The 27,884-nt window shown below is 36.6% G+C and overlaps 1 protein-coding gene across 1 annotated transcript; it reads left to right on the forward strand.

Moving 5' to 3' along the window:
- Positions 1 to 4,506: 4,506 nt before the first annotated feature.
- Positions 4,507 to 27,841, forward strand: LOC104250056 (uncharacterized). The gene is made up of 25 exons (XM_009806590.2): positions 4,507 to 4,959; positions 8,271 to 8,438; positions 9,397 to 9,471; positions 11,689 to 11,767; positions 12,446 to 12,510; positions 12,927 to 13,016; positions 13,878 to 13,967; positions 14,126 to 14,212; positions 14,442 to 14,525; positions 15,016 to 15,135; positions 15,291 to 15,316; positions 15,401 to 15,533; positions 16,374 to 16,829; positions 17,535 to 18,070; positions 18,148 to 18,211; positions 18,326 to 18,428; positions 18,590 to 18,765; positions 21,248 to 21,373; positions 21,746 to 21,816; positions 23,601 to 23,663; positions 25,638 to 25,710; positions 26,890 to 27,009; positions 27,114 to 27,191; positions 27,326 to 27,376; positions 27,459 to 27,841. The coding sequence occupies exons 1-25, from the start codon at positions 4,693 to 4,695 to the stop codon at positions 27,558 to 27,560; spliced, it is 3,303 nt and encodes a 1,100-aa protein (XP_009804892.1). The 5' UTR covers positions 4,507 to 4,692; the 3' UTR covers positions 27,561 to 27,841.
- The last annotated feature ends 43 nt before the right edge of the window (positions 27,842 to 27,884 follow it).

Consider the following 27,884-nt stretch of genomic DNA (forward strand, 5'->3'; position numbering starts at 1 on the left):
CTAAGGGGTCGGGTTGAAATGGGAATTGGGTCGTTTAATTTGGGGCGTATTTGGGCCAATTGAGGCTACAATTGAAAGGGAGAAAAGGTTGTTATTGAAATAGAAATAGGCTAAGTGTTAGATAGCCAATTTTTCTCTTTTTATTTTATAAAAATAGTAATAATGATTTAAAAAGTAAATTAAAAATACTAAGCAAACAAATACTATATAAATATAAATTTAAAAATATTAGAACCAGTTTTATAATTATAAAATGTTATTAATCATAAAATAGGCCATAATTGCAATTACATGCAATTAGCTTAAAATGCCAAATAAATTTGTAAAAAATATGCAAAAATCACCTTAATTATATTTTGGTGTAAATACGGGAATGAAATAAGTTATTCACCAAAAAATTATAATTTTGAGAATAATTATTGGATTTTGTGGTATTAAAATAGGTAGTAAATCGGTTTAAAAATCATCAAAAATACTAAAACTCTTGGGTGTGCTTATATATGCACATACATGCTATTTGGAAGTATTTTGGGTACAAAAATACCTAGGAAAAAATTGGGTATCAACAAGGTGAATCAACAATAGGTGGATAAAAGTTCCAAAGTGTGAGATGAGATTAGGCTGTCGTTCTTAAGATGAACAGTAATGAGGAAGAACTAAAGGACTTATATTTATACATATAGGATAAGCAGTGAGAGAGTAACCTCGAGTTGGGTAGAAAACCTCGGTAATAATAAACCGAAATAAGTGTTATAGTATAGTATAGCCTACCTAGATATAGTAAAGTCATAAGGAAAGATATACAAGGCTGCGAAATAAGATATAGCAACAGTTGTAAGTTCAACAAAGTACCGAGCGAAGAATTTCAGTACACCTGTATATCCCAGGATGAACAACTTGTCATAGTTCTGTATATGTTCCGAAAGTGAGGCCTAGAGATTGGCTAAAAGCTGGAGGAAAAAGGATAGAAGAGTCGGATAGGCGCACATACAATGGCAAAGTTGTACAGGCTGCATGACAGAAGGTCGCAATAGTTACGAGATTGGAAGAATTCTGACAACAAGTCGTGGTGTGAGAAAGAGCCTAAAGGGGAGAATGTCTTAGCCTTCGAATTTATTCAAAGACCAATTTTCTAGATGGCAAGGACATTATTAAAGTATTCGTAACAACTATGGCTTATGAGACTGATAAGCGCATCATCCAACATTCGAGGATGAATGTTCTGGGGGGGGGGATGATGTTGCACCCCATATTTTCGTACGTAAGAGTACATCTTAAGTCAATTGATGTAATACCAAAAATGAGATCATCTTTGGAAGTATATGAAGTAAGTTATCATGTTACCTTGGATGTTACATATATTGAAGATCATGAACAACAAGTGCAAAGAGGGTGGGAAGGTTTAGAAGCTAGGGAATTGAAGAAAACAATATTTCGTCGAAAGTCGACAAGTTGGGAATGTTATAACATGTACTTTTGGGGTGAGACTAGGGTGCTTAACATGATAAGGAGGTTATGTTAGTCGTATGATAGTCGTGTGTTATGTTTTGAAGTCAAGTGAGTTGTGGAACAAAAGTCTATGAAAGTCATCACAAGTTATGTTCATAAGTTTTACTAAAAATTTGGGTCAAATGTAACTGCGATTTTCTCCCAATATACTTAGCTAGTGTTTGACCATAGATTCCCAAATTTATTTTGAAAAATCTAATTTGGGTGAAGTTTGGTTTAAAGATGAAAATATGTTTGGATATAAATTTTCAAAACATAATTCAATTTTTTTTTGTTTGAAAAAAATATGAAACAAGACTTATACCCACAGGTTCTAAAAACTATCACAAATACCCAACATTGCATTTATCAATAACATTCATTATATTATCACAAACCATAGTCTTGAACATAAATAAAATTTGATAAAAAATTATCATTCTTATAATGAACTACATAATACATTATCAGATGACCGAGAAGACGAAACAACATTGTTACAAAATAATAAATGGTGGGCTCTTTTATAAAATACAAAAGTTTAGGGCAATTTTTAAAAAGTGCAGTAATGATATTTTGGGCCAAAACCAGCTCTTGAGCTGGTTTTGGGAATTTTTCAAAATGTAGATAAACTCTATGACCAAACATGTATTTGCTAAAAAAATCCCAAATATGTTTTGACAAAATCTATGGCCAAACATGTCCTTAGAGTTATGGGGTTCCACCCATCAAATTGAAGCTCTATGAGTCTATTTTCTAACGCATTAAACCATTTATCAATACGGCATCAGAGTAGATAGATATATGCATTTTTGCGAGACTGCGTAGGCGGCTAGGTGACAAGTAGGTGTGTCACCTACTTGCTTAAATGAGAGTCCGAAAAGGGGCTATTTCGGGTCGGCTAAAGAGTCCAATTTAAAGTCTTATATCCTACAATATAACACTCATTACATAACACAATAACCATACCTAAACCTCTGCAAACATCCTCCCAAAAATTTCTCACAAACCCTAATTGATTTTCTCTCCCTTTCAAGTTCTAATTAGAGGTAAAACCTAGAGTTTGAAGAACCAAGATAGGAGCTGAGTTATCCAACAAATAAGGTAAGTTTACTGCTCTCTTTCATCCATTTTTTCTACTGTAAATTCATGGTAAGTCGTTCTATATTTGTAAGAACTCACGGGACGGTGATCGGAAGCCGTGAGTTCGAGTATTCACTTGTAGCGGACTGTTTTGTGTTGCTGTTGGGTTGCATGTTTTACTACTTTTTGTGGAGTTTTGGAGGAGGAAGGGTATGAAGAAATACCACATAAATGCAGGGTGGTGGGCTGGTTGTTCGCCGTAACATTTTCAGGCTGTTTGACATTACTACAATGGTCCTTTTGTGTTTGAAGAGATTGGGGTGTGTTGGGCTGTTTTATATTATTTTGTGGTGCATATAAGGTTGGCAAATAATGCATATATGTTTTTATTGTTGTGTTCTTGTGTTGTTGGTGTTATCTTGAATTTGGAAGAAGTAAGGATTATAGGGGAGATGTTGCTCGTTTTAATACAAAATAAGTTTGTCGTTCGTTGTGCGATAGTTGTACCTTTCGTAACTTAATGATAGTATTATTATCGTTGTTGTAGATTAAGGTGCGAAGAAGCGAGTTCCACTTGGTAATTGTGAAGATTGTGATAAGGTATGTTAAGGCTAAACATTTTTTCATTTTGGCATGATCCCGTAACTACATTAGTTTGATAACGAGGCATAAAGAGAAGTTCGTATTCCTGAACTTCTGTACATTATCCTAGTCTCATAAGTTACAGTATTCTCCCTTATCGGGACTTTATATTCAGTTAAGTATTGTTTTCTTCCAGTCAAGAGAGTAGAGGGTCTATATATATATATATATACACACACACACACACATACACACAAAGTATTACAGTATTTTCACCACCATCGAGCTATAATCGGTGGACAGGTCCTTATTGAGCAACCTCTGATAAGATGATAAGTTATATACCGAGCCTACTATGGCCAAGCTCCTATGAGCGAGCCCAAAATGACCGAGATATAGAGCCTACTATGGCCGAGCGCCTATGAGCGAGCTTACTATGACAGAGCAGTTACACATACTAGCCTTATAGGACCAGAATCTTTTTTACTTACTATATTGAGGGAGATGAGTCACTATTAGCAGGTAAGCATATCTTCAATTATATTTGACTCCCAGGTACTTTCAATTATTATATTATTAGTTCAGTTTCAACTTTTAGTTATTTTGTTGCCTTACATACTCGGTACATTATTTCGTACTGACATCCCTTTTGCTGGGGACGCTGCATTTTATGCTTGCAGGTCCTGATAGACAGCTGAATAGACCTTCATAGTAGACAAAGTCAAACATTAGCTTGGTTGGTAAGCTCCACTTCCTCGGAGTTACTAGGTCTATACCTTGGAGTCCATTTTATATATACAGGTTTGATGGGTAGGTCGAGGCCCTGTCTTGGTCATGATACCGTTCAGTTATCCCTAGAGGCTTGTAGACGAGTACTGTACATTTTTATATCACTATTGTGGCTTTACGAGCCCTATGTAGATGCTTAGTTTGGTATTGCTGGTTGCAGACGTTATTTTCAGATGATTCAGAGTGGTATAAATCGAGTATGACAGCGGGTGCCGACCATGCCTCTTTAGGTTTGGGCGTGACAGTTATTGCTGTATCTTTTCATACATAACTTATGTTATAAAATAAATTCACCTATAGCGAGATAGATAATACGAATTTATATAACTAATCGTAACTTATTTAAATCGATGCCTAATTGATCATGGACTGCACTTACACTTAATAAATAACAAGGACGAGCCTAAAAGTCCCGAGCCATCTTCCTAATTACTACATTTTTCTTTCTCCTCATGTCACCACCATAATTACCAAACAAAAAAGTCTAACCCCCACCAGCCTTGTCTTGGCTCAGCCAAGTCAAGAACTCAAAATGCTCACACATTAGCTTGTTTCAGACTTTCTGCCCAGAGACCACTTTTCTTCTTCTTTTTTCTTCCAAACATTCAACTAATCATATGCTAAGCTCTCTGATCTCATTATCTGAGTGCGAGTGAGCCGAAGGCATTCTAAAACACACACAGACACACAGTAGTTTGATCCATCCGATCTCGGGAAGAATGAGATCGAAAGGGGTTGATTTGGATTGAAATGCAGTCAAACTCTTCTTCTTCTTCTTCTGCTCCGCCTTTTCCTTTAATTCCACTGGTTCTTTTAAATGGGGGTCAAGGTCAATTGAGCGAAGGTGGGTTCGAGTTATCTAGGTTTTTGTTCTTAGGTTCTTTGCTCTTCTCTTCTCAAGGAGCTGGCTACGGCGACGGTGGTATGGACTTGTCTAAAGTTGGAGAGAAGATTTTGAGTTCCGTTCGCTCCGCTAGATCTCTTGGCCTCCTCCCTTCTTCTTCCGATCGTCCTGAGGTAATTCTTACAATTTTATTTTGCTAATGTTGTCTCATAGGCGGATTCAGGATTTTAAGTCATTTCTGACAATGGATGCCAATTAGTACTCCCTCCGTCCCAATTTATGTGGCACTGCAGCTCATAGTGACAGAGGGAGCAGAATTGTTATACAGGTCAAGTCGATGACAGTTGGTTTGGGCAAAGACGTGGCGTAACAATTGCCATCAGCTCCTAGTGGTGATCTTTATATCTTAATGGGTATTATTGTTTAGGTGTTGGGTAATTTGAGTTTTATGCATTGTTTGGAACAACAACAACGACCAGTAAAATCCCACTAGTGGGGTCTGGAAATTTTTGAACAATGAAATGTATATTTTGATTAGAATTAATTTAATTTTTTACCAGGAAACTGGTGTTCTTAGACGGTTTTGGTGAATGCTTGTGTAAACATATTGATAAAAACTTGTACTTGAGTTGGTTATAATTGAAATATTTTATATATGGTATCAGAATGCAGTGAACTATTGTGCATTGAAATTTGAGGCAACAAGTTGACGAAACTTTGAGCCGATTTGGCTCAGATATGGTAGATATGGAAGTACTTTTGGTTGCGAGTAAAATGGTGTTTTTACTTAGAGGGGTTTTTAATGGTTGTTGAAAAGTTTATAGAATGCTTTGGAGATCAGCTACTTGATAGAGGCCTCAATTCATAATCCCTCCCCCTCCGTCCCAATTTATGTGGCACTGCAGCTCATAGTGACAGAGGGAGCACAGGTCAAGTCGATGGCAGTGGGTTTGGGCAAAGACGTGGCCTAACAATTGCCATCAGCTCCTAGTGGTGATCTTTATATCTTAATGGATATTATTCTTTAGGTGTTGGGTAATTTGAGTTTTATGCATTGTTTGGAACAATGAAATTTATATTTTGATTAGAATTAGTTTAATTTTTTACCAGGAAACTGGTGTTCTTAGACGGTTTTGGTGAACGCTTGTGTAAACATATTGATAAAAACTTGTATTTGAGTTGGTTCTATTTGAAATATTGGATATACGGTATCAGAATGCAGTGAACTAATGTGCATTGAAATTTGAGGCAACAACTTGACGAAACTTTGAGCCGACTTGGTTGAGCTATGGTAGATATGGAAGTACTTTTGGTTGCGAGTAAAATGGTGTTTTTACTTAGAGGGGTTTTTAATGGTTGTTGAAAAGCTTATAGAATGCTTTGGAGATCAGCTACTTGATAGAGTCTCATTCATAACCTCCCCCCCCCCCCCCCTTTTTTTTTTTTCCTTCATGAAAGTAATGTTTATATGAAACAGTGAGGAAGAAACTCTGAACCCAAGGTATATAAAAACTAGCGAGCCTGCATAAAGATGTAGTTCTCTACAAAAGGCAACCAATCATCTATGCCTACAGGAGCTTTGTGGCTGTCGAAAAGTTGAGCTAAAAAAAGAAAGACAAGTCTTAAGTTGCATGAAGTCATGTTACTCCCCTCTGAAACCTCTCCTATTCCTTTCTCTTATGTTATGGTACACACATGAATGCTAGGGGCACAACATCCCATGCTCAGCTTCTCATTCATGGTATCCTTTTTTTCTTTTGATAATGGTAAGGTAATTTTATTTATAACAAATTACCAAGAAACTTTGGTAAATAAAAAAATTCTTGGACTTGTACATAACTATAAAATAAAAGTACCTAACAAGTCCATAAATTGATTCGTGTTTGTGACTAATATCCCTTTGTGCCAACAAAATAAATTTTGAATACATCTTTACTTCAGAAAAGAGGACAACTCCTTTGTTCCTTCAAAACATCTTCTATTTCTTTCCAACCACACTGATGATGCATAAAGGGATGGACTTTGTCCTCCTTTGTTCCTTCAAAACATCTTCTATTTCTTTCCAACCACACTGATGATGCATAAAGGGATGGACTTTCGATCTTCTTCAGCTTTCTGTTTATCCTCTGTGCCTGCTAAACACATCATCAAATCTTTGGAGCTGTCTGGCATCACCCAGTGGACCCCGAAAACATTCAATTATAAGGACCAAATCTGCCAAGTAAAATTGCAGTGCAACAATATATGACTCACAGTTTCTGCAGCACATCACATAAAGAACACCTGCTACATAATATAAAACCTCTCCTCTGTAGATAGTCTTGAGTGAAACATGCACCATCCGAGGCAATCAATCCGGAGCAAGCATCTTTGGGTTGGCACTAGTTTTCCACAGCATTTTTCCAAGGCCAATTATCAACAAACTTCTCTGATGCTCTCTGCAGCCTGTCATAACAGGTTTTTAACAGTAAGCATTCCACTGTTCCCTAACCACCTGTTTGAGTCCCTTGCAATCATCAATTATCATTGACTGTATTTCCTGCAGAAACAGACCAGCTTCAGCAATTTCCCAGTTATTAAGACCTCTTCTTAACTGAATCTTATCACCAGCGTTAGACAAGTAATCAACTAAAAAACAGTTTTTATTGATAGAAATGCTACACAAGGTTGGAAAGAGGTCTTAACTAAGCAGTCCATCTTCACACCAAAAGACTGTCCACAATCTGATTTTTTCCCATTCCCACCTTCAGTTTAACAGAATTCTTGAATTCTCCCCACAGATTAACAATCTGCTTCCAGACAGCAGCTCCATAAGGGGAATCCACCGGTTTAGTATCGCAAAAACCCTCTTTCAGATACTTAATGATAATAAGTAATAACAGTTTCCATAAAGCAGCTTTCTCATCGTTGAGCCTGCACAGCCATTTATATAGTAAGCCTCTGTTATATTCTAGTATCCTCACCCCAAGTCAACCTCCTTTTTTCCATATTTTGAATTTTTGCTACCTTACCAGATGCAATTTTCTAATTTCAGCATTGCCATCCCACAAGAATTATTTCTGACTGTTTATTCTCTTCTCCACACACTGGAATAGGCAAAAGTGACATTAAAAAGGCTGGTATACCTTAGAATGATGTTCGGAGAAATTGGAGGGCATGGTTATTATGTATTTTTCTTGAAGGCATCTACTTCTCTTATTTGTACGCTGCATCTTATGCCTGAAGTTTTCTTATTCTGTCAATTTTTGGGGTGTAAGCACTTAAAGAACAATTAACGTGTCGCATGCGTGCTGCCTATGTGCACCTCTAGTAAACATGAAAGGAAATAAAAATGCAATCATTCAGTCTCTCTTTCTGAGGGAGGACTATAAATTGCGTGAAGGTTGTCAACATTTTCTTCTGCCTTCATTTCTGTTCTTTTTTTGAGGACTAAGCAAAAAACCGCCTTCAGTTTTATTTTTACAAGATCAAAGTTTTCCTGCAGGTTCCTGAACGAGCTGCAGCCGCTGCTGCACTTGCACGTGTGCTAGCTGGACTACCTCCACATCAGAGACATGCTCTGTCATCAAGCTCAGAGGAATTGAGCTCTATATATGGGAGCAAACCTCCTGGTCAAGTTGTCGAGGAGCTGGAGGAAGAATTCTATGAAGAGGTTTCACCTTCTGCATCTTAATAAATATTATAGTTGCGTGTCTTTCTGTCCTGTACGTTCTCTAGTGGATCTTTGGTATACGGATGATAATCCTAATACAGATTTCATTGACATTGATAATATTTGGCCTTTGCTAATGAGCCTGTGAAAGTCGTTGTATACCTCATTTCTTATATATTGGCAAGATCTGCACCAATCTTTTCACGAGTATTATTGGAGTAGTTACCAAGCATATGATCTGTAATTTCCAGACTTCTTCTTCCCCAGGATTTATATAAGAAAGCTCTTTCCATGAATTTTGAACAGGGTTACCGCTGTCAGTCTCTGAATGTTGTCATGTTATTGTTGCTTGTAGTTTGATTGCTATTGGATAATTACCTCTAATTTTCTCCTCATGATGTAAGTTTTGATTTTTCTTGTGTGTTCTTAGTCAAAATTCTTCCATCAGCTCAATCCAGACTTTGCTCTTTTGAAAGTATTACCTGCACACTTAACATTGGTTGAGAAACAAGTGTTTATGAATTGTGGACAAGATATGTCAATTGTGGGTGGACTTTCTACTAGTTACAACTTGGTGTGGGTTTAGACTGAAAGGAGTGACCTGCCTGTTAGGCTATTACTACTGTCAGCAAATAACTCATGTCTTTTATTAGTTCTTTCATCAACATTGTTCTGTTAATGAACCTAGCTTTCATTCGTGTGAAAACTGCAGCATATGCATGGTTTATTGTCTTTCTACATGTAAAGGATCTTTGAGTACAGCATACATCTTGATTCCTGGCTATGTCATATACTCGTTATCTTCCTCCATTGCCAATCTGCTGGAGATCTATTTTTTATTCCCTTAGTTGCTTCAATGTTTATCTTCTTTTCTTCCCCTTTGTTGTCTCCGTACTTGAGCATTTGCAATCCATATCACTTCAATTCTCGTGATGGTTCCTGGGATATCTACGTGTAGGAATTTGATCCTGTCGGACATATTCTGGAGCATATTCCATCTGAAGATGGTGAACTAGCTTACTTGGAAGAACAGGTACTACTGCAATTCTTTCTTTTGGGTGGCTGAGGGAGAATCCTCTATTTTACTTGCCATATGCTTGTCATTGTACAAGTTTAATTGTTGTTTGTTATTTAACTGTATATCAATTAGCAAAAGAGTATTTTTTTTAAGATATAAGAATTGTTATCCGCTTTATGCTTTATGAAGAATCTGAAACTTATTACCTCCACTGCAAATATGTACCAATATCTGCGTCAGATTACTATATTGGCAAAGAAACAGTCACCTTTAATTGTTGGCTGATAAAAGAAGGTGGTGCTTGATCTATGTTGGCTGATAAAAGAAGGTGGTGCTTGATCTATGTTTGGTTCAATAGGCTCATGGCAGTATACACTAGTTTTAGATCCAGTGATCCAGCCAATTATGAGTAACGATACATTCCAGTGACAGATCCACAAAATTTAGGCATAACCGTCCTCATGCGCCTCAAAGTTCTTGTTCAACAACAAAGGGGATACACCACAGGATGTGTGGTAGGTGCACCTCACGAGTTTGAATCCTGGCTGGGGACCAAGTCTAGTATTTAAGTGGAGAAGGGTAGAGGGAGCCATTATCCCCCGAAATTGAAGCTGGAAAACAAATTTCTTTTTTTTTTTGATGACCGAAAAATCCGTCTGGGGCCGATCCTTTGGATCAACCGCAGCCTTCGAAACTCGGTGGATAATGGGCCCGCCCCTCTACCCTTCTCCACTTAAATACCAGGCTTTGCTTTGCATGGTGTGGGGGCTTGAACCTGTGACCTAAGACACAAATCCACCACCCTTTGCCACTTGAGCTAGGCCCTGGGGCCTGAAAAAATCCAAAAAACAAATTTCTTGGTAAAAAAGAGACCAAAAATCGAGCTGGAAAACAAATTTCTTGGTAAAAAAAAGAATAATCGTCGCCATTTGGATGTTATTTGCAAGAATAATAATGTCCCACTGAGTTGTTTAGACATTTCCTTTTGCAAGCGGATTGTGGCAGAGATCATTTGGATCATTTGGCAATTTTTAGGGGATTCCATATTCAGTTAGTTAATGTTTGACGGACAAATTGGTGATACAATGAATGGTAAAATTCTCTTGCAAGGTGTTTTATTGACTATTCTATGGCGCATTTGAATTTTAGATAGAGTGTAAGCCCAGAACTCTCCCTTTTGGATAAGGAGTGTAAGCTCAGATCTTTTCTTGATTGGTCTCTTTCGCAGCGAGATGTTTGGGTACAGCAGTCTTCCTCCATTCTTTGTGTGTAAACTGTAAAGCAATTTACCACTTGCATAATCTCTTACAATCTTCCACAAGATTTGGGAAACTTTGTTATTCGACGTAGATTGATCATTGATGACATGTACTCATCTTTTATTCCTTTGATATCAATTTGAGTTGTTTTTTCTTATTAAAGAAAGAAGAATAACTGTCAAAGGACATGGCTCTAAACTGTCCACTATCTTGATGCTACTCTCTTTTACTGTATATATACTTGATGTAAACTGGGTAGACAACATAAATATGCAGTCCATGCGCATTGTTTAAGCAAGCTTTATACTTGTGTTATTTTTGAGTATTTTGACTAGTAAAGTATTTTAACATTTCACTAAACATGTTGACCCATCTCAATAGAAAATCGGAGCAAAATCTTGTGAAAACTGGAGAAAAGCGGACTAGAAATGAGTTCTATTCTCGTTTGAATTTCTTCTCTATGTTTGGGGGCCCAGGCATGTTGAAGATTGTTTCTTATGCAATTTGTTATTTGTCTGCATGCAAAGAGGGTAAGCTTGGAAGTATGCTACTAATATTTTGCAATTTGGTGCATGTAGTAGAGTATAGTAGTTGAATGTTCCACTCTATCTATGACCTTGTACTAGTTTTCTTCACATTTATCTGTTGTAAAAAGTAGTTGATATTATTTGATGGCGTTTGAGTTGGTAATCTGCAGTGACTTGAAGGAGCTTGCTTTCCTGGTTTTTGCCTTTATTATATGGAATTGAATCCATTTCATATTTCAGCTTCTTTCCTATTTTGTCAGTAATTCTTGTTTCATGGGAAAAGCAACTCATAATAGAAACATAGGGACCACCTTTTATAATTGGCTTTGTCATGGATAAAAGAGCCCCAGAACTTTTTACCAGTATGCTTTTATGAGACATGTATCAACTGTATAAATGAATGCTTCAATATTACCAAAATGATTCTGCTTTGTATTAAACTGTAGGCTGCTCTTAGATTAGCACAGCTGGACAGAATTTCTGAACGCTTGTCACGCCATGTTATGGAGCATCATGAAGTAATGGGTAAGAGTTATTCTTGGTGCCATTTACTTAAATCTACTGGAACCATTGAAAGTGCTTAAAGGTTACTGCTGGTCTCTGTCTCATCTACATAATTAATTTATCATTCCCGCTCCTCCAAAATTTGACAACGCTTGACTAGGCATGGGATCTGACATTTAATTAGCTTGTATATTGTATAAGCAGAAGCGAAGGGGAAAAGGGTCGAGGAAAATTTAGTGAAAGAAGAGAAAAGTAAAGAGGAAGAAAATATTAAAGTAATAGTTAAAATGTAAGTCTAAGTGTGAAATTTTCTTGTCAGAATTATTATGATATTAGTTCAAATTCATTGAATTGCTAAATCTTTTTGATAACTGAGATATTTGCTGTTTCCAGCTTCGAAACTCGACGAATAATGGACTACTCGTCCCTGACCTTTCTGCTTAAAAGTCTGACTTGGTTATCCAGTATGATTCGACCTCGTGATGTCTCACGATGCATCCCCTGCTTTGCTGTTGAACCAAAGCTCTGGGGGCTCGTTGAATTGCTAATCTTGTGAAAAATCTATAAAATAATATTATTGATGTTAAACATTTGGGACGTCTCCAAATAGCAAAAGAATAGTAGTATTTTGGTTATTATCATTTGGTCAACATGGGGGCTTTTTCCTTCTACTTTCTGAATCTCTTGTTATTTTGGCAGTGAAGGGAATGGATCTTGTCCGACAACTGGAAAGAGACTTGAAGATTGCAAATGTCATATGCATGGTAAGCAGCTGATTGGTTGTATTGAAATTTCTTTGTTGTTCTAGTGAAAAGATTCCTAATAGTAGCAACCTCTATTAGCGGTTGATCACCATTTTCGTTTTCCTTTATCAAGATAATACTAGTTAATCCTAAGCGTTCGTTTGGTTAGGGGTATGGGATATACAAGGATATCCCGTGGGATTAGCTATCCCACCTTTTATATGGGATAGCTAATCCCACCATTTTACTACAAAATGATTCCCGGGACTAATTAATACCCATAACCAAAAGCTGGATAAAATAATCCCACATTTTATCCTGGGATTCTTATCCCTCGTCTCACCAACCAGATGACCTCTAATAGTTTCTATAACAGTTTGGTTTAAAGAAGCAGCTTCATCTCTGTTTACCAAACTTTGTTCTTCTGAGTTTTGCAGAATGGTCGCAGACATTTAACTTCTTCAAGGAACGAGGTGTCAAGGGATCTCATTGTCTCCACTAATTCTAAAAGAAAACAAGCACTGTTGGTACTTTCCCATGCTTAAACTCCTTCACAAATCAGTATGATACTATTGCTCCCGCTCTCCCCACCCAACCCCCCTTTTTTCTTAAACAAGCATATGTATAACCTTTAGTCCGAACTAAGAAAATTGTGTTTTAAAAGGACCACGGTTGCGTTCCATATTGACAATGAGATGTCCATATCATTCGTGGTCAATGGTTAGAATTTCACATTTCTCCTGGAAATGTTTCATTAAAGTATTTCCCATCGTAAAATTAGCTTCAAATAAATTGTATGATCTTGTAATCCTTTTGCATTCTTGAAGAAAAATCTTGATATTTTATGTGTTTCCACTTGCACAAACTTTACTAAGAATTCTCAACCTAAATTTTCCTTAAGCTCCTCTCCACTTTCTTCTGACAAATTTAGAACTTCGGTATAGCTGCTTTGCTATCTCTGGGTGGTGATATGTATTGCACTCTACTGTTGAAACTTGCTGATTGGCCAATTTGCACACATGCATGCACCACATGCATGCACCACATGCACACGCACATTGAGGAGAAAAGAGAAAGGCACTTGCATTTTTCTTGCAACAGATGATTGTAGTACACAGACACACTCTCTCTCCCTCTCTCTGTATACACGTGTCTATATACGGACAAATGTGTTTTTGTGTGTGTGTATATATATATAAAATATGTATGTAATGTATATCACTGTATGTATGTATATCAAATTGCTCTCCTTTTCTTATTTTCAGGTAGGGGTGTTCTGTTCATCTCTCTTTATGATGTACCACTTGTTTTCCAATACACAGGCTAGAATTCCCTCCCTTTTTTTGGGTATGTATTTGAGGCCTTTTAGGAATTGTTTCCCTTTGCAGGATGTGCTTCCGTTCCTGAATGAGCTGCGTCATGCACTCGACATGCAATCAACTCTTGAAACTCTTGTTGAGGAAGGAAGATTCTCAAAGGTTCCACTCAACTTCTGATGTTACTTAGGGCAGCATGACATCTTGCACATTCTTTCCCTCTTTTTCTTTCCCTTCCCCTAGTGAAATTATTTCTTTCTTATGGCTTCTCATGTTTGGTATATAATTCTTGCATACATGCTCAAACGCTGAACTTACAGGCGTTCCAAGTACTATCAGAATATTTACAAATTTTGGACACACTTTCGGAGCTTTCTGCTGCACAAGAGATGAGCCGTGGGGTTGAGGTAACTAGTTAGACCGCTATCTAAATAAAGAAACACTTCTTTTTACTCTTGACAAACTCTTTTGCTCATCTTCTCCTCATTTTTGACTTATTATCGTGTGTACACTTTATGCACCTAATTTTTTCCCTTTCAGTTTCCGTGTGGTTGATTTTCTCATCCTTTCTTGTGGTGGTCTTGATCTATGTGAACAGCTTCATCGTGCTCTTTGATATTCTAAAAACTTTTGCAGGTTTGGCTAGGGAAGACTCTACAAAAGTTGGATTCACTTTTACTAGGAGTGTGCCAGGATTTCAAAGAGGAGAACTATGTAACTGTGAGTGAAGCAGCCTTCTACACGCTATAAATTTGGTAAAGTGTATCATGAAATTTATTCCGTCCAGAGTACTGATTGGTAATTAGAGGGAGGATGAGGAGACAGATTGCTCCTGTTTAGTGTATTCAAAATCAATTTTGTGTCTGCTTCTCTCTTATTCTTCGTTCCCTCTTTTCCCCCTTAGTTCTGTTGTTATAAAAGCGCAGAAATAAACCGTTCTTTCAATTCCTGGAATCACTATTCAAGTTGGATGGTGCCTTGAAATTTTGGGAGTCTCTCTCTCTCTCTCTCACACACACACACACACACTTTGTTGCCAGGTGGGATATTCACCACTTTAAAAGTTCTTGCTTCAACTGCTATTGGATTTTGAACTAGTTCACTTGTACTAAATGTTTTGGGATAAAAGGGGTGCATCTTTCTCTCTCTTCTTTGAAATAGTTATTCTGGTTCTTCTATCCATCATTGTTGTGTTTGTACTGATCTTCAGGTAGTTGATGCTTATGCGCTTATTGGAGATGTTGCTGGCCTTGCTGAGAAGATACAGAGTTTCTTTATGCAGGAGGTTCTATCTGAAACCCACTCTGTGATGAAGACTACCGTACAAGAGGTGTGTTGTATTCAGTTTTGGGGATATATGGCTAAAGTACTAGGTATACAAGGAATAGAATTAAGCCTAGTTTTGCCTGCCCTTTTTGCTGGGAGACATTTGAAGAGCTTTAATTTTTTATTTTATTTGTCTAACGACAGCTCCTCTTCTTGCAGGATTTGGAAACCAATGTGCAAAGCAGGTGTATATTTCATGCCTTTTGACTTCCTCCACTATTGTGGTTTTCTTCTCTCTCTTGATTTGTCGTTTGTGCCCCATTTTTCAGGCTCACATATAGTGATCTGTGCACCCAGATACCCGAATCCAAGTTCAGGCAATGCTTGTTAGCAACACTAGCTGTACTTTTTAGGTTGATGTGTTCATATCATGCAATACAGAGCTTCCAGCCAGAGGATAAGGTATATACAGTAATTATTAATGTCTACTCTGGCAGCTCTTAAGTGCTTCATGTATGTCTTACGTTCAAATGTGTAAGTTCATGGAGACCATAGGTATACCTTGTAAATTATTCCATCTGTACATGTGGTCTCTTCTTGGGCATCATGCTGTACCCTACTAAGTCCTAAGCTTTCTCTATTGACTAGTACAAAGTTATCATATTAGCTGCAAAGCATAGAAGAGCTAAGTTTTCTCAAAGGTTATGCTCTTCCGTAGATTATGGGATCTTTTCTTATGATGGCAATTCTGTGTCCCCATCTTTTTTTCTAAAATTCCATCTCCTTACCAGTTTCAAGATTTTCTTGCTATGTGATGTTGTTGGTATTTTCCCTTCCTGAGCCTGAATTTTGTGAATGCTTATCTGTCTTCTGACTGTAAATTGTGTATTAGGGTTCTATCCGGTTGTATCTAGAAAAGGGAATATTTATGGTAGAGTTCAGTAAAGAAGCTAGTGCATTATGATTTCGATGTTACTGGCTTGAATGGATAACTGGATTGGACCAGTTTACGTTCATTGATAAGATGGCTTGGTTAATTTTCAGTAAATTTAAGGTGAAGGCCAGTCATGTGGCATTCTTTCTGCCACTTATGTGTCTTTTGACCTCTTTGAAATTTTGGATAGTAATGAAGTAATCTATTATGTTTGAGCTGCATTGGAATAGCTCAAGTCTGCAGAGCTCTTACTTAAAACAAGCCGTTTGCCTCTCTTTCTTTTCCCTGCTGATATATCAGGAAACGGTTAAGACACTAGACTAGGGAGAGTGGACACATTTACCAAATTTTCTTGTGATTGACAACAGGATGATATTTTGTCACCAAGCATAGAGAGAGCGCCAATTTTATCCTCCGTTGAAGATCCACTACCTACTTCTGCTGTTTCATCCGACACTGCAATGCACGGTTCGTCCAATATAAATTATAGGGTTGAAGAGGCAAGGGATGACGGAAGCACAGCATCAAGCAGTGGATCCCCCTGGTTTCAGCTAAGGAAAGATGCCACGACCTTTGTTTCACATACATTACTCAGGGGTCGAAAGAATCTTTGGCAACTTACAACAAGTCGTGCAGCTGTATTGCTTTCTTCACCTGCTATTCATTCTGCTAGCATCCATCAATTCTTAATAACTTATGAAGATTTAAACATTTTTGTACTTGCTGGGGAAGCATTTTGTGGGAGTAAAGCAGTTGAGTTCAGGCAGAAAGTCAAATCTGTTTGTGAAAGTTATTTAGCTGCTTTCCATCGGCAAAATATTTATGTAAGTTAAATGTTTTAGTTAGACTTACTTATGCATGCCTTTGTACCAGTATTATGTAGAACTGCTTGCTTGACAGCCCCAGGGGTGGGGGATGAGAGTTGTAATAAAGGGTAAAATATTTTCACGTTTGTGATCGATTTAAGTTTTATGAGAAGAGGCAATGCTTTTGTTAAGATTTGATAAAGTAGCATGTGTATAGAAGATATACCCTATAAATGATCTTAGGCTGGGTACTTCTCTTACTTGGAAGAATGACTTGTGGAAATTCATGACATAAAAGATATGGACAATTGCAATATGTTAAGAATTTGTTAGACCCTCAATTTACTGTATATGTTTTTTGTCATTTGTATAAAAAAGAAATTGTTTAAGCTTTTACTTGCCTGTGAGTTAGTCACATTTCTACACATTAATCAGTCAAAGCTCAATCTTAACTAGCATCATTCGTATTTGATTTGTTAAGTCTTATAATGACATTAGTAAACCTCAAATTCATGAAAATGTTCATCATCTGTACCGGCGCTCGTGTAGTGTTTGGACAAAAGTTGGTTGGTTATGCAGCCTAACTCATGTACGTATGTTTTATACGAAGTCATTTAAGTCAGATTTAGCAATTTGATCATTAAAGACCCTTCACTAGAGTTATCCCGTTTGTGTTTTTGCACCCTCTGCGTGATAAGATTTTAAATATCTTTTCTAATACAGGCTCTCAAGATGGTGCTGGAAAAGGAGAATTGGCTGATATTGCCACCGGAGACAATAGAAGTAGTAAGCTTTGCTGGGCTTGTTGGTGATGGAGCAGCTTTGATAGTTTCATCCGAAACCTCTCCCAATGCTCGACTGCCACGTAAATCTGTACATCCTATCCAAACTGACTCTAAGAGGAATGGATTTTCAACTTGGCTCAAGGGCGGAAACCCATTTATGCCAAAACTAAATGGTAGTTCGAAGGAATACTTGGACTCTTGTTTGCTTAATGGATCTGCAACGCAAGAAAGTGGAAACTCCAATGAGGATTCTTTTGATAAGAGTTCTTCTTTGACAAACAGTGACGTAAATCATGTCAATGGGAATGCTTCTTTATCTGAAGATGAAAATGAAGATCTTCATGCTGATTTTATTGACGAAGATAGCCAACTACCTAGCCGGATTGCTAAACCTGGTCACTCAAGAAATCGCTCTTCACATTGGAACAATGAACAAATAAAAGCGCAAACAGGATCATCACTTAGCCTCCTGAGGTAAATACTGGTCATACTTGGATATGCTGATTATGATGATGAAGAATTCTGTCAAGCTGAACATAAATGCAACACAGGTTATTGGATAAATATGCGAGGTTGATTCAGAAGTTAGAGATTGTTAATGTTGAGTTTTTTAAGGTACTTTTATTGCCTTTAGATGTCATTGATCTCCAATAAATACTCGTTCTGCCTGGTGATTTTCTTTTGTATTCTTCTCTCTTTTTTTTTTTTTGAATATAATTTTCTCAACAGGGGTTTTGCCAATTGTTTGGGATCTTCTTTCACTTTGTCTTTGAGACCTTTGGTCAGCAAGGTACTCATCCTAGTGGAAAGGCTGTGACTGACACTCTGTCGTGTAAGTAATTTTATTCGTTCACTTCCTCCCATAATTTCAAAAGGAATTATTTATGATTCATTCTTTTGTTGCATTTTTTAAATCTTTTCCTCCTCCATTCAATTTTCTTGTATGATATTAAATATTTTGTTATAAAGCCCTGTTTCTCTCATGGTCCCCAGATAGGCTTAAGACTGCATTATCACGAATAACACAGGATTGTGACCAATGGATGAAACCCCAGTCTCAATCATTTTCCTCCTCTCCCCCCTCAAGCTCGAGCACATCATTTTCTCACATGGATGTCACTCCTACCAGCCCGCCAAGCTACTTAACTGGTGCATCCTTGGGACTTAAGGTACTTCTGTACAAAAGTTATGGTTTATGGGATATGTTTTTTTCCAAATATCTGGTCCACTTCTGTGAGATAACTGTACTGGCGTTGCTACTTGCTTGGTCAATTGAGATGTTGCTTGCTCTCTGACCTTTCTCCTCAATTCTTGCTAGACAAGCGGGTTGGGATGTTCTTGGGAGAATACCAAAAAAGAGCTTATAATTTCATCTCCATCTTAAAGCTCCAAGATCAAGTTGGGTCCAATATTTGGCGTGTCTTGATATGTATGCTTTACCTTTCTTCCTGTTATGTCTAAACTACTACAGGCTTCATTTTACCTTGAACTGTCAAATGGATGGCAACGGATAATGATGTGTTACAATCTACTCCTTTCATTTGTGTAGTCCTTTCCTCATAAAGATCTCTAAATCTTGAAAGGTTATTGGTTAGGATCAGAGTTTTATATAAATAAATGGTTATAAAAAAAATATGTTCTTGGGAGAATACAACTAATGAGCTTACAATTGAATTTTCCTAATTTCATTTCCATCTTAAAACTTCATGATCAAGTTGCTATCGAATATTTGGCATGTCTTGATATGAATGCTTCACCTTACTGCTGGCTTTACCTTGAACTGTCAAATGGATGGCAATGGATAATGATGTGTTGAAATCTGCTCCTGTTACAATCTACACCCTTTGCTTGTATAGTCCTTTCCTCAACAGGAGCTCTGGATCATGAAAGACTGTTGGTTTGTAAGTCAAGGTCAATCAATTCACTAGCTGGATCGCCAAACTAGGATCAAATGCTATTTCAAAATAAGAAGAAACTAGAACTAGATTGCTTTTGTAGTCTAGATTATGAAACAAGATCACATTATATCCGATCTATTTTAGTTTTAGAACTACCAAACAGAATCTTATTAGATTATCTTATGGTGACCTCCTTCAGTATAATCATAAAAACTGCCTTGCCGAAGGCTAAACCAAGTTCTAAAATCCCCAATCCGCAATTTGAAAAAATGTTCTTCAATATGATCTCAATTTAGTTGGGGTTGGCTATGTGATCCTTTGTATCCATCTTATTCTATTCAGGTCCGTTTTATTTCAATACTAAATAATTTGTCTTCTAACACTAATAGGAGGTTCTGTAGAACTAGATGTTCTCTAAATCTCGCACTTACCGGTGCACGGATATACATGTCTCTAACTAGAATAACAAGACTCCTGACAGACACTGAACCTACTGTAAGTGTAAAACCTGAATACTATGCAATTAACAGCTCTTACCAAGTAGAGTTGGTAGTTTTGCATGTCAGTGAAGGCCTGCTTATTTGCTTTATATAATGAGTTGGTCTTTCATGTTCAGACCTTATCCTGGTATCTGGCAATTGGTTACCTATGCGTATCATGCTCGATCTTCAGTCTGTAAATTTCATCTTAAATTTTGACTCGTAAGCAGAAAAGGATTGTAACTACTAACCTCGTAATTGCACACAGGAATTCAAGTATGCTCAAGCTTTCTATTATACTTGATTTACTAAGACTAATATACAGATGATTTTTCTTTCACTGTATTCTCGTAACTTCTTCCCCTTTTAATTTCAAGGTTACTAACTGGAATTTGAATCTATATACTTTATAAACAAGATCTTTATCAGAAAAGCTTCATACGTTTGTGGTGATAACTGTCTAATTCTTAGAACAGAGAGCCCTTTGTGATAGGTACGGTAAATGACAATTCCCTTTGCAAAGAGGCTTTGACAGATTAGCCCAACTGCGATGCTCTGTTATGTAAGCTTTTACCAATGCCAAGCTGTACTCTCCATTCTGAAGCAACTGATATGGCTAATATGACATTTCCTCTTGCTTATGTTGGAATCCCACATCGGCTAAGTGTATGAGCTGTTGTCTCTTTATGTTTTTAATCATCATCACTTGAGCTAGCTTTTGGGATTGAGTTCGACTCTAGATTCATTTTCAACATAGTATCAGCGCAGGCAGAGGTCTTAGATTCAAGTCTCACTGCCAACCATTCTCGCAAAATACTTCCACATGCTTGACCCAAGAAAAATAACAGAGAATTAGATCAGCCCGTGAGGAGGTGTCTTAAAAATTTAAAGTATTCCATCTCTAACAGTCAAGATTGATGACGTGATAATGTAATTCAACAGGGTTTTAGAATCCCACATCGATTAAGCGTATGTACTATGGTCATTTTACATGATCTTGGACGATATCTAGTTCTTTTGGCATTGAGTCAAGCCCTTCATCTTCGTAACTTCTTTGGTTTATTTCATGTAGAATTATGTAATTTATACTTAATGGGTGAAACAGTCTAAAAGAAGAAACATGAAATCTCCTTTAAAAGCATTATGGATGTAATTTTATCTTTCCTTTTCTTTAGAAGAGTGCGCATCATCTGCAGATTGTTCTCATGTATAGTTATTTTTATTTAACATCTTGAATCTTTGTTGATTGAATGTCTATCAATATTGTGCTGCAGGAAAGATGTGCAGGTGCTGACACTATATATGTCGTTGCTCGGTTATTGCATAGATCTAAAGCACATCTTCAGTCAATGCTTCTTCAAAATAACGGGGCACTGGTTGAGGATTTCTATGTGCATTTGGTATGTCTCTTACCTGTTGTAACATAATTTCCTTGTAATTATTGCAATTTTTGTTGTATCTAGAATTTTGAAGTGAGCTATTTCTTCACTCTGCATGGGAAGAGTGGTGTGGGCTCCTGGTAAAACTAACATGACCACGCCGAAATGATAGTTGATACAATTTAATGTAGAGAAGAATAGAAAGGGTACATAAGGACTTCCAAGTGTTTAATTGGTTCTTCAAAGTATTTGTATGTCCTGAAGTGATGAAATGTTGTTGGCTGTGTCAGGTTTGATCGAGGACATACTTTCATGCTGTTGTAGTTTCATTTGATACTTCAAAAAAAAAAAAAATTATTTAGTGAAGAAATGTTCCATTCTTGTCTTTCATAGGTGGATGCTGTACCGGACCTTGTAGATCATATTCATAAAACAACTGCTAGATTACTTCTCCACATAAATGGGTGAGATATATGTCCTTGCTCTATTATATTTTGTTGACTGGCTTGCGTTGCTTTATGAAGGTGAGTGATATTGATATACTTCCTTGAGAGTTGTTTCCAATCATGATTGATGCAGTTTTATGCTTTCATTTGTCTGTATAGTTAAGAATTTGAACTGGCTTGCGTTGCTTTATGAAGGTGAGTGATATTGATATACTTCCTTGAGAGTTGTTTCCAATCATGATTGATGCAGTTTTATGCTTTCATTTGTCTGTATAGTTAAGAATTTGAATGATGCTCTGATTTTTTCTTCATCTTGTCTCTTTGGTCTGTAATGGGGATGTTAGTGACAAATATTGATGATTGATTCTCCCTAAGATTTTCGAGAGAGGATCCACCCTAATTTTTTTTATGCGTGAAACATGAAGACCTAGACATGAAAGTTCTGGCAATTTGGGGATAAATCTGTAAGGTAACTAGATCTGCCAAATATAGGACAATAGAAGCTATAACAAAAAGAAATAACGGGAAAACTCTGTCTAGTAGTAAGAGCGCAACAGGTGATATGTGGGGTTAGGTGCACCTCACGAGTTTGAACCCTGCTGCGAACAAAAGAGTGATATTTAAATGGAGAAGCATAGAGAGCCGGACCCATAATCCATCGAGTTTCGAATTGTGCACTAGCTAGCCCTCAGGGATTTCTCAGTTATCAAAAAAATTCTTGAAATTTGTAAAAGTTGTATAGAGTAATATTATCAATGAGCGCGAATTTTTTTATGACGTTTTAAATTAAAAAGATTTTCATGTTAATTGAAGAACGCATATTGAATATCTGAATCAAGTAGCAAGTCTTTTCTTCTCTACTCCAATATAGGACTTGGTTGAATAAAATGAAGCATAGATGTTTTATTATGATTTTTTTTATGAAGGATCAAATTAACTATTCTTAAGTTCTCTTTGTTTGAAGAGTAAAGCATCACAATGAAATTTCTTTTATTAGTAAAAGATTGGTGCTGGAAAAGTTGGCCAGCTGCCAGGGTCAGAGTTCCAGATGGTTCCAATACACAACCTAGAAGTTGGTGTCTGTGCTACCTATTATTCAACTCTTGAGTCATAGAGTTTCTTTTTATATAATACACTTCCGTCTTAATTTACAGGACAGTCTTGCTATTTGTGACGTTCCAAAACCATTAATATCGTTGTCAACAAATTTTCATTTCAAGAATTCAAATTTATATAACTATTCAAATTTTGAACTTTTTATTATGATGTTTTCTCGAGTAAACTATGTAAATGTCAAATTAACACCTTGAACTCTATATCACTCAACTCTATATAGAATGGGACGGAAGGAGTATTATTTAGCCTTTTATGGGAAACATGACATCTGAGTGTCTGTGAAATGCTTCTTCAACTGATGGATCTTTATGCTTTGATTCTGATGTTGAATCCGCTTTCCCCTCTAAAAGAAAAAGAAAAGAATAGTAACTTTTTGTGCTAAAATGCAATAAATAGTAACAAAAATCATGGAAAAGTTGTACTACCCTAATATACAGGAAAATGGGAATTTCGAGATATACCACGGCAGGTATGTGTTGTTTTTTTATACTAAATGTGAAAATAAGATTCAGTTCTAGGACTTATGTTACTTGCCTTAGACTGAATTCCTAGCAAATGTTGGAACTTGGTTCATTGGTTACCTATGTATTACTTGTAATTTGTTTTTTCAATTAATATTTGACCTAACAAGACAATTGCGAAGCTGAAGTGCTTAAAATAGTGTTGTCTGGGAACTATTTAAGCAGGTATGTTGATCGAATTGCCAATGCTAAATGGGAGGTGAAAGAGCTTGGAGTAGAGCACAATGGGTATGTACCAAAGTCTTCTTCCTTTCAAATCCTTGGAATGGTTGATGAAATCTAGCGTGACATGTTTTTCGTCATAATTGGAGGGGTTTTTTTTTTGGGGGGGGGGGGGGGCGTTTAGAAAGTCTGGGAAGTTGAGGATGGTAAGTGTTCAATAGTCACTGAGAAAAGAGCTAGGCAAAACAGCAACTTAAATTGTGTTATTAAGGTTGGGTTTCATCGCTTAAGATAGAAAGTGTATTCAACGTGCTGTGCAGAGAAGATGTCTTTGGGTGAACTCTTAACATTTTTGTGTCAGATATTTTTGACATTTTTTCACTTTTCTATATTAAAAACTTGCCATGTAGCATATCAAAGACACCTAAAGACTTGCATGGTTTAAAGTATATGAGGAAATCCATAGTTTAATGTTTCATTATTATCAAAGACACATTAAATTATATGACCTTTTGTGTTCTTTAATCTTTTTTTAATGAAGTAATTGGTTTCATTGATGGCATGAAGAAGATGCAGAATAGTTACAGAAGTAATGAAAGTTGCTAGCTCCAATAAAAAAAGGCAAAAGATAAGCTTAATACTAGGCAGCTAACAAAGTTCAGATAACTATCATGAGAATCTACAGGGACAAATAAGCCCAACTAAATAAATACACTAGGCAAATAGCTGATTTTGTGTACGTTAATCTTGTCTATAACTGGTTACCCCTCTCTCTCTCTCTCTCTCTCTCCGGAGTTGATTCGTGTTCTGGCACCTCTATTTCTGCTTATAATCTTATTTGAAGCTTTTGAGATATATAATATTTGATAAGATGATTAAAAGAATATGATTTTCCATTCCTTTGATGATCTGTGATAGCAGGTATCTTGGCTGATTTTAACAAGTGGGAGCCCAAAAATAGGGATACAGAATGTTGTGAGATACTTTTCATTATAGAAAAATGGGATCACACTAATTTAAAATTAAAAAAAAAATAGTGTTTAATATTGTAACAAAAAGGTAAAAGTCAGGAAACTTTTAGATTAACCAACAAAGAAACCAAGTTTTGTTGAGTTAAATCGGGACATAGACATAATTGGAAGTGTTGTGATTTTGTATCTGTATATTGTGGGGATAGTAAATTTTACCATACTAGATACTTTTGTTTGTGGCTGCCCTATGTAGAAACTGAAGATACAAAATTGTATAGAAGTCTCTTCTCTTATGCACTTCCTAACTAGTTATAGTTTTTCTAAGGAGTGGAACAATCGGTTTGACTTTTTGAGATAGTTAATTCTAATAATTCTTAATTAGAAAAGTTAAAATTCTATTTTTGAGAGAAGGGTGATGTTTAATTCATTAAACAGAAGTACGTGGATGGTGGTGAATAGAGAAATATTTATAGCAATAAGGATTAGAATTTACAATTTTTGATTCATAGTCAAATAAGGCCCCTGTTAAGTAAGTGGGAGCCAAAACAAAGCTAACAAGCTTTCTCAAATGGGAATATCATTCTAGACACAGTAAGAACAGTAAATCTAATTTGCGTACAAGCATATCTTAACTTCTTTTCCTGAATTTTGCACTTCCCAACTAGCTTGGGATTGAGATTTGGTTGTTCTTTTAAATTTGGCGCTTACTAATTGAAAAAATAACCTACAATCATGTATTCTGGTATTTGATTTCTTGGTACTTTACGATATTTGGCTACAGTATACTAATCTTGAACCAAGGGTCTACGGAAACAGCCTCTCTACCTTCTCAAGGTAGGGGTAAAGCCTGTGTACACACTACCCTCCCCAGACCCCACTTGTGGGATTATACTGGGCTTGTTGTTGTTGTTTTGGCCACAGTAACTGATTTTCTGTCGCATTGGCCGTCAGGTTTCTTGCTCTCACTCAGCGCCAAACCAAAAAAAAGATGTTTGACATTTCATATTGCTAAAATACCGTCAATATTCATCCATGTGTCCCCCAATTTGATCCACTTCCATTGCTGCAGATATGTAGATCTTTTGCTTGGAGAATTTAAGCATTATAAAACAAGGCTTGTTCATGGAGGAATTCAGAAGGAGGTACTGACTACCAACTGTTGGAGTGAAATTTGGTGGTTAAGCTTTATATGAACTAATATTGAAGAAGCTGCTCAAACATTTTTCATGAATAATTTTATTCTTTCATCAGAATCTGGATGATCAACTTTCATTCTCTTTTTGTTGTTAGATCATTCATACTCATTTCTGAGATCAAAAGTACACTAGGGAAATTATATATTACTTACCTTCTCAAAAAAAATACACTAAGGATATTAGGGTAAGCATGTGGGGGCTACAACATATCATATGAAACTGAGGTCATGGAATAGTCATTTGCACAATAAGATATGACCCTCTTGCTCCTGCATCAAATTATTGTTTTCCAATCCTTTTTCTTGCTTCTGCTGGTTGAAGAGGCACAATTACTGTGCTTCTAATACATAATAATTTCTTATTATCTTGTTGCTTTGTATGTCAGCTGTTTTGCTTTTATGGAGCCTAGTCCTAGATGCAATGCGCTTGATGGGAAGGCTTTAGGGTAGTGATCTAAGTGTATATTATCCTGGCAGATTGCTTGCATTTGTCATTATGTTACTTAGGAGACGGTAGAGATTCTGAATGCAAAGTTTAATTTTAGCTGTTTCAATCTCCTTGTCTAGAAAGGATTGATGGTAAGCTGATATAATGATTATGTTGTTCAACCTCTCAATGTCAAAACTTAAGGGGTAGAAACTGGCAAACATGTGACACTTGACGTTCTTGTTTTACCGTGACTAAAGGTGTATAATTATGCGGAGAACCTACTCTCCTCGGTTTTGTGTGACCCCATCTGTGCATATATGAAATGAATAAATAATAATGTTTAGCATATTTTGAGCTGCCGAAAGTTTTTTCTGGCATATCTAATTCTTAATCTATGGCGATCCTGCCCTAGTACATTTTAAAGGGTATTTCTTCTAATTCCATTGAATTGATGGAGTTTGTCTTAGCATGGTTGAAATGCCTGTTTTTGTAGTTCATCTCTGATTAGATGTCCTACCGTGATCACCTAAACTAAGATAATATAATGTTTCTGTTATGTTCCACTCAAGCGGGTAAATGTATCAGCACATTGCTTGAAAACACTTTTCCTCTATGCTAGAATGATAGATGAAAAATCTCTGGAGAAAGAGGAGAAATGTGTAAGTTGCTCTTTATTGTTTCCTCTTATATATCTAGGTTCAAGACCTCCTCTTAGAATATGGAGTTGATAATGTTGCTGAAGTTCTCGTTGAAGGCCTATCTCGGGTGAAGAGGTGTACTGATGAAGGACGAGCTCTTATGTCATTAGATCTTCAGGTTTCAGCTTACCATTAAGGATCCTCTTTTCCTCCAGTCCCTCCACAATTTTTACTTGCGCTAAATTTCAACTGAAACAGAATTTAACCTCTAAATTTTTTCAGGTATTGATAAACGGCTTGAAGCATTTCATCTGTGTCGATGTGAGGCCTAAATTGCAGATAGTTGAAACATTCATCAAGGTGCGTATAAGAGGGGCTTGTAACAACGCCTTCTCTCAATCAAACAGTGATCTCATTGTTCCGTTCCTTACTTTGGTTTCCTACCTCCATCACTATTAACCATCATTACTCTTCCATGTAACTTCATTGAACAGGCCTACTACCTTCCGGAAACCGAGTTTGTGCACTGGGCACGTGCTCATCCGGTACAGAAAGCTAAATGCAAAATCTAGTTAGTCTTGTTATTCGACAATATCCTTAGATGATTTGTTCTTTCAAATGTTGCAGGAATACAGTAAAGGTCAGATTGTTGGTCTAATCAACCTAGTCTCTACAATGAAAGGCTGGAAAAGAAAAACCAGGTTGGAAGTTTTGGAAAAGATTGAGTAACATTATACCTTGTAGGTGAGTATCACGCCTGTTCAGTTTTGCATTATAATTTTTTTTTCTCTGTTTTGTGTAATTGATGTAAATCGGGCTGTCACGTTACGTCTAGATTGTTGCGCGATTATTTGAAGGTTGTAAAGTTATTCTCATTTGTACTGTAACATTGACCTTTCCAGGGGCATATTGTAAGATTGAATCCGAAAAATAAAGTACATATATATTAACAGTTGAGTCGACAGCGAATGTACTACGTTGTCGTCAAATACAAGTGTTTTTTTCCCTCATTGCAGTTAGTATTTGAAAAGTGATCCTTAAATTGAAGAAAGA

The sequence above is a fragment of the Nicotiana sylvestris genome, chromosome 11 (genome assembly GCF_000393655.2).
Source record: "Nicotiana sylvestris chromosome 11, ASM39365v2, whole genome shotgun sequence".
In the NCBI taxonomy this organism is placed as follows: domain Eukaryota; kingdom Viridiplantae; phylum Streptophyta; class Magnoliopsida; order Solanales; family Solanaceae; genus Nicotiana; species Nicotiana sylvestris.